Source organism: Nannospalax galili, unplaced genomic scaffold (genome assembly GCF_000622305.1).
Source record: "Nannospalax galili isolate Female #2095 unplaced genomic scaffold, S.galili_v1.0 scaffold281, whole genome shotgun sequence".
Taxonomy (NCBI): domain Eukaryota; kingdom Metazoa; phylum Chordata; class Mammalia; order Rodentia; family Spalacidae; genus Nannospalax; species Nannospalax galili.
In genome coordinates this window covers 375966-383957 of record NW_008349068.1, presented here as the reverse complement: position 1 = coordinate 383957, position 7992 = coordinate 375966, and the positions used below count along the sequence as shown (strand labels likewise).

Sequence of the window (7992 nt, the reverse complement as noted above, 5' to 3'; positions counted from 1 at the left end):
TGCTCCATCACATTTGCCTGGCATTTGTAATTCTTGAAAACTGCAAATGAAATTCAGCAGTGTTAAAAATAATCAATTTGGGATGGCTCAGCAGTTAAGAGCACTGGTTGTCCCTGCAGAGGACCCAGGTTTGATCCCCAGCACCCACATGATAGCTAACTACCACCCAATTATAACTCCAGTTCCAGAGGATCCGATGCCCTCTTCTGACCTCCGTAGGGTACACTTAATCTACATGTAAGCAATACACTCATACACATAAAATAAAAATAATAAAATATTCATTAAAAAACCAGTTTGTGCCGGGCATGGTGGCACATGCCTTTAACCCCAGCACTCGAGAGGCAGAGGCAGGCAGATCTCTGTGAGATCAAGGCCAGCCTGGTCTACATAGTGAGTTCCAGGACAGCTGGAGCTACAGGAAGACCCTGTCTCAAAAGACCAAAAAAAAGCCAGTTTGTAATTACCAGTTTTCTTCCTTTTCTCTATCTGTATTTGGCTTTTTTCATAATTGTCTAAAGAATATTTTAAAAGAAAAATTATTTTTTTTGAAAAATTGTGTGTGTGTGCGCGCATGTAGGTTAGAGGATAACCTGCTTGTGGGAGTCAGTTTTCTTCTACTGTGTTGGTTCCAGGAGTTGAACTCAGGTCATCAGGCTTGGCAGCAGGCACCTTTACTGGCTCAGTCTTCTTGGAGACCCAGAAAAAGAAATTCTAAGAAAAAGAAGAGGAAGAAGAGAAAGAAAAGGAGGAGGAGGAAGTGGAAGAGGAAGCAGCAGCAGGGCGGTGACGCAGTGGAAGGGCACTTGCCTCACATACATGAAGCCCCAGGTTTAATCCTCAGTTCCCCCCACCCCCACTCAAAGAGAAATCTTCATTAATAGCATAACCCAAAACAAAAAGTGAACTAAAATAGAATGCTACCAATAAAGCATTACAAATAAAACTTATTAGTGCTAAAGTATACTTTGGAAGTCTTAAAATGTTCCCTAAATAATTCCAAATACCTCTTTGCTTTCCACCCTATTGTAGAAATTCATTAGCCATTTCCTCCTACAAAGCTGTTGGATCTTCTCTCTTGTCCATGCATCTTACTGTGCATTTTTCTTACCTATTTTTGGTTTCTCATTTTTGAGGTGCTAGGAAGTGAACCCAGGGCCTATCACATGCAAGACAAGTGCTCACCATCCACTCAGGATCCCAGTCCTGGAACAGTTCATGTGAGCTCTTCCTGAGTAATATGGTTGTTTTGCTTGTGTGTTCTAAGGCTTACAAATTCTTCATCCACCTGTTTTCTTTTCCCTGAACCCCCACTCTGGTTGTGGTTTCCAACTAGAAATTTCTTCTTTCTTACTGAAGGATTCTTTATGTATAGTATATGGCATGATGCTTAATTCCCAACTTAGGAATTCTGTTCCTCCATATAAGATTAGTGGAATCAATATAGTGCTGCAAGATTTCCAGCCAAACAGGACAAATGTCAATCTTAGTTTGTCACATTGGAGGGGTGGGCATTTCAAAGCACAGTCAGAAGCAACTGTATTATTTTCCAAATGACTCAGGACTGCTCCAAATGCTGAGCCTTTAAGAAGACGTTAGATGAACACTTATGTAGAAAAGCAAACAGTAGCAGATGCACTGCAGGATGCCCAGTGAATCACTAAAACTTGATTAAAATGATTAAAGAACAACTAATACTCAGAAAATGAAAACCCCAAAAAAAAGCTGTAGATGATTTATTAGAAGTAAAAAAAAAGGAGTAAACATAAATTGTCTCTTTAAGAGTATTCATTTTAGAGATGAAACTAAGAAATACAAAATAAAATGACTTAGAAAATGAAATGATGAAAAGAAAATTAAAACTTTCTATAAAAATTATCAATATGTTGGTGCAATAAGTATAAATGTATATCATGCATTGAGAAAATCTGATATATAAAATTTAAATTTACAAAATGAAGTGCTAATAGGTTTATTACAAAATGATGCTTGTATTATAAAAAGATTCACACACATTCTAAATTAGTTTCCTTCATCTACTTAACAAAGTTTTTTTTTTTTTTTTTTGTCTTTTGAGACATGGTCTCCCTGTAGCCCCAGCTGGCCTGGCACTGGCTATGTAGACCAGGCTGGCCTTGAAGTCACAGAGATCCACCTTCCTCTGTCTCCCAAGTGCTGGGATTAAAGGCCTGCGCCACATGCCTGGCTACTTAATGATTTTTAAATGTTTAAAAGTTTAGTATCTTTTTGAGACAGTGATCCAAGCTTCTTCCCTTGATGATGTGACCAGTGCATACTTCATTTCAAATACTTGTCCCTCCACAGGCAACAGGTGCAGTCGCCTCACAAGAACAGTCAGAAGAGCTGCACTCACCATGTATGCAAACCTAGGAAGAAAGCTGGCTTGTTACTAAGAAGCAAAAGTTCAACATTACAAATTGTATAGACTGCTCACTCTCAGAGAAATCATCAGATTCCAAGTAGAGAGTCGGCATCTTTCCTTTTCCCACAATTTCCTCTGATGCTTACCTCAGCTCTGGACATTCCTGTGTCCCTGAAAACCCAAGTGAGGAAAACACTCTCATCACCGAATCATCAGCAAAGCGATCAGGATCAAACCTAAAGAAAAAAATCAGGGGTTCGCCACAATACAGTCCCATTGGCATTTTATACATCACACTAAAGTAACACAGGCTGTGAAGGAGTTTAAATCTACTGAATATGGAAGGTGCAGTAGTGGTATGCTTCATTATGCTGCCAAACTGTGAAAACACAGACATTTAATCACCTGCTGTTCTGAATATATTATCTCTAAACAATAGACACAAAATACATTTATCAGATCTAGCATGTAACATCAGCTTATATCACATATGAAATATAAGGATAATTCAAATATATAATAAATATTTAAATAAAATTAAGATCTGATCAACATGTAAACTATTTCACATTGCTTCTACAATTAAAATTCATGTCTTAAAACTGGGAATTTCAGCCTTGAAATTTATTTACCAATTACACTGTATTCATATTTATTATGAAAGAAACAAAGGGGCTAAGAAAGGCTTTATGATTTTAGATTTTCCCTATGTGAAAATGTTGCTAGAGAAGTAGGTATAGTAAAAAGAAAACATAAAAGTTTGTTTCAAATACAATTTTTTTAAACATTTTATTTTATTTATTTATTAATTAATTTTGGTCTTTTTTGAGACTGGGTCTCCCCGTAGTCCTAGCTGTCCTGGAACTCACTATGTAGATTAGGCTGGCCTTGAACTCAAAGAGATCCACCTGCCTCTGCCTCCCGAGAGCTGGGATTAAAGGCATGCACCACCAAGCCTGGCCTTACATTTTATTATTTTTAATGTATGAGTGTATTGCCTTCACGTATGCGAGTGCACCAGGGTCATGCAATACCACGGAGGTCAGAAGAGAGCTTCAGATTCCACTGGAACTGGAGTTAAGGACGGTATAGCAGCCATGTGGGTGCTGAGAATCGAACCTGGGTCCTCTGCAAGAACAGTCAGTGCTCTTAACCACTGAGCCATCTCTCCAGCCCCATCAAATACAAATGTTTTTAAAAGACCTACACACCCAGTTGGAGAGAGAAGACAGCATGAACACACACACACACACACACACACACACACACACACACACACATGCATGTACTTGTGTGCAGATGGCCTTGGTGGAGCACACCTGGCACTCCTTCTACTGGGGGGCCGGGAATATTTAGATTCTAGTAAACACATTTTAGAGTGATATTAAGGTTTATTAAAAGGTCAGTATTTAGAGTATGCCACAAGTCACATTCTTTGCATCTCTCTGATTTACACAGAGTTTACTTGTTACATAGGTACTTGTTATGTAGGTTTTTACATTTGTATACAGAGAGAAAAGGGCTGAAGGCCAGTAACATCAAATGCTTTGTGTGCTGCGATTCTGTCTCTGCTCTTAGTCTTGTATAAATGTAATCTCTCTAAGCAATTTTGCCATCTGTAAAAACAAAGATCCTAGAGCTAGGCATGGTAGTGCACGCCTTTAATCCCAGTACTAAAAAGGCAGAGGCAGTCAGGATTCTGTGAGATCGAGGTCATCCTGGTCTACTTAGTAAGTTCCTGGTCAGCTGGGGCTTCAGGGAGACTCTGTCTCAAAAGACCAAACCAAACCAAACCAAATAACGAAGATTCTGCTCACTGGGCTATTGTGAGAATTAAGTAGGATCAGGTAAGAAAAGTGTTTAGCATAGCACCTAGCACTGACTAATGCTCACATACATTTATCAAATGGTTGTCACACAGTAGGTACTTTACTAAGCGCTTTATGCATTATTACTTTATACCTGTGAGGTGGGAATTATTACTGCTTTGCATGAAGCAGTCAAACATCAGGCTTATTCCTTGGAAACAACATAGTTTCCTGGTGAAGTAAGCCAATGCTGAAGCTCAAATAGCTGAGTTTGAAATTATTTTTTTTTCCCTCCTCTCCTCTCCCTCTCCCTGTCATCTGGCCTCCCTTCCCCTCCCCTCCCCTTGACTTCCCTTCTCTCCCTCCCTTCCTTCTTTTCTTCCTTCTGAACTACGGTATCCCTATATAGCCCAGGCTTCCCTGGAACTCACTCTGTACCCCAGCCTAGCCTCCAATTCACAATCCTCCCACCTTACTATTGCCTATTGATAAGATTACAGACACACACCACATGCCCAGCCCATATTACTGCTTCTAATTATTACTTCTAATTTTGTTTTGATAGATATGGAACACAGGGCTGGAAAGATGGGTCAGTGGTTAAGAGCACTGACTGCTCTTACAGAGGACCTGGGTTTGATTCCCAGCACCCACATGGTAGCTAACAACTATTCGTAACTACAGTTTCAGGGGAAACTGACACCCTCATCTGACCTCCATGGGTACTGTGCAACACAGGTACACTTAAATACATTCAGGCAATACACTCATACACATAAAATTTAAAAAATAATAAATAAAATAGTTTAAAAATAAAAATGGAACAATTATAATCTTGGGCATATATTATAAAAATATGAAATCCTATGTTCAAACAAAAATTTACAAATGTTTATAGTAGCTTCATTCATGATAGTAAAACATTGGATAATGGTTGAACAAATTCTGGTACATCCATTTAATGGAATATTACTCAGACATAAAGGGACATGCAACAACTTACCTATAGCTCAAAAAAAAGTCAATCCCCTCTTCCCTTCATCTTCTCCTCTATCCTCTTTGAAGTAACACTTATATTAAGCTACTATTAATCTATTATGTCTAACGGAGTCTGAGTTCTGCAGGTATTTCTGTCAATGTGAGTTCTCTCAAAGTAATGAAAACAATGACTCACTGGCCATTCCACCTGACATGAATAAGAAGTGCCCAGCTTCAGAAAGCTCCTTGGACATAATACTAATACCCATATCTTCTAAATTTGAAATCTGACCTTCAGATCTGGGCATCTATTATTTCTTGAAGGTAGGGGAGGGTGGATGTTTGTGGCAGTGTCCTGCTATATAGCACAGGTTGCCCTCAAATTCTCAATCTCCCTGCCTTCACCTCCTGAGTGCTGGGATTGCAGTCAAGTGCCTCCACACTTGACTCCATCTACTCCTTTTTATTTTATTTTTTATTTTATTTTATGTGTATCCATGTATTGCCTGCATGTAGGTAAGTGCACCCATGTCGTGCAATGCCTGTGGAGGTCAGAAGAGGCTGTTGGATCCCCTGGGACTGGAGTTACAGCTGTTAGCTGCTATGTGGGTGCTGGGATTCAAACCCAGGTCTTCTACAAGAACAACCAGTGTTCTTAACTGCTGAGCCATCTCTCCAGCCCCTCCATCTATTCTTTTTAATATTTCATTTGTAGCCTAGGTTCTTTGAGTATTTTGAGAATAGGAATAATGTCAAAAGTTCCAATGAAGTTTCTTTCTCATTCTTCGCTCTCTTCCTCCCTCTCTCTCTTCCTACAGTACTAGGGTGGATCTCAGACATGGCACATGCTATGCAAGTACTCTACCACTGAGCAACATACCCAGCTCCATTTTTCACATTACACTTAAAACTTATCAAAAAGTTGGCATTGCCTGGCATGGTGGCTCATGCCTTTAATCCCAGCATTTGGAAAGCAAAGGCAGGTAGATCTTTGTGAGATCAGGGCCAGCCAGTCTACATAGCGAATTCCAGGTCAGCTGGGGCTACAGAGAGAACCTAATTCAAAAAAACAAAATAAACAAAAAAACAGCCCCCCTTAAAAAATCCAAAAAACTTGGCATCTGGGATGGAGAGATAGGTCAGTGGTTAAGAGCATTTTCTGTTCTTGCAGAGGACCTGGGTTGGTTCCCAGCACTTACATGGCAGCTAACAACCATCTTTATAACTCTGGTTCCTGGGAATCCGATGCCCTCTTCTGGCTTCCACAGGCAGCGCACACATGTGTGCACTTATATACATGCAGGCAAAGCACTTATACACACACACAAAAAAAAAAAACTTAGGAAAGGAATACAAATTTGCAAACACATAAAAATCAGCAATTAAAAAGACGTAACAAGAGCAGGAGAGATAGCTCAGTGATAAAGAACACTGACTGTTCTTGCAGAGGTCCTAGGTTTGGCTCCCAGCAGCCACATGGCAGCTAACAACCATCTGTAACTCAAGTTCCAGGGATCCAATACCTTCTTCTGGTCTCTGTGGGGGCACTGCATGTACTCACACATAAAATAAAAGATATAACAGCTACTTCATACTTGTGTGGTGAAGGCCAAGTACTTGGATCCTGAAGAACCACACCAAGGGCATAAAGAATGAGGGTCTGAAACAAAACAAAACAAAACATCAGTCTAGTTAGTCAAGCACGAGAAGGGCACAATGATCCATCCAAAAGCTCTCTTAATAAATAGATAATTCAAACAAAATAAAATATAAAGTGACAGAAAATAATCACAGGCCATTATTTTGGTGATCTTACAATCAACAGAGAAGGGCTCCTGAGGCATGTCACAAAATCTAGAAGCCATATAGGAATAGACTTAACTATGTGAAAATTTAAAGCCTCCATATAGTTAAAAAAAAAATAAAGAGAAAAACTGCTTTAAGCATCAGTAGAAACTAATCATAACAGAAAGAAATTAACTACATTGCTGATGGAATAACAGACTAAAAAAGACAAGCTCACTAGAAAGAAGAGTGTGAGTTCAAAGGTAATTCTCAAAAGAAGTAGAAATTCTTAATACAGGTATGAAAAGTTCAATCTCTCTACTGATCATGGAGAAGCAAATTAAAATAGTAAGATGATTTTTCATATGAGTCACAAAATATACAGAGGATTAATAAATTCAAATTGATAAGGATTTAGAGGGGAAAAAAACATTCAGGGTTTCACCAAGTTATACCCCAGCCTTAAATAAACAGGAAGTTGTTAGTTAGTTAGTTAGTTAGTTAGTTAGTTAGTTAGTTAGTTGTTTTGTTGTGTGGAGGATCAACCTCAGGGTTCTGACATGTTAGGCAAGTACATACAACTGAGCTACATTCCCAGCATTGAAAAAGCACGCATTATCATTATTATTTGAAGTATAAATTGTCTTTTACAAGATTCTTTATTTATTGTCAATGAAATAAGTCATTTTGTGGTGCTGGGGATGGAACCCAGACCTTGCACATGGTTTGGAGAGGGCTCCACCCCTGGGCTACACTTCAATCCCTCCAGGGGACTGACATTTGACTGTAGTATGTATGGCTTTTGAACCAAACACTCCATTTCCTCATTATGTAGCTCATGCTGGCTTCAAACTTACTATACAACCCAAGTTGGCCTCAAACTCAGGGCAATCCTCCTGTCTCAGCCTCTCAAGCACTTAGATTATAGGCATGCAACACCATACCTAGCTTACAAAACTCCATTTTTAAGATACTATCCAATTTATTTGCATTTCCCCAATGGTGCTGAACATTAAAAAAAAAATTATATATATATGT

At 39.1% G+C, this 7992-nt stretch overlaps 1 protein-coding gene across 4 annotated transcripts in view; it reads right to left on the bottom strand.

Annotated features, from left to right (window-relative positions):
• Nucleotides 1-1994: 1994 nt before the first annotated feature.
• Nucleotides 1995-7992, bottom strand: part of LOC103744423 (cytochrome P450 20A1) — a 62263-nt gene continuing 56265 nt past the window's right edge. For all 4 annotated transcript variants that reach the window (XM_008846158.3, XM_008846159.3, XM_029569932.1 and 1 more), the window contains 3 exons: nt 6765-6829; nt 2530-2619; nt 1995-2387 (listed from right to left, as the gene is read on the bottom strand). In XM_008846158.3, the coding sequence (XP_008844380.1) occupies nt 2237-2387; nt 2530-2619; nt 6765-6829 (306 nt within the window). In that variant the 3' untranslated portion in view covers nt 1995-2236. The remainder of the gene's footprint in view (nt 2388-2529; nt 2620-6764; nt 6830-7992) is intronic.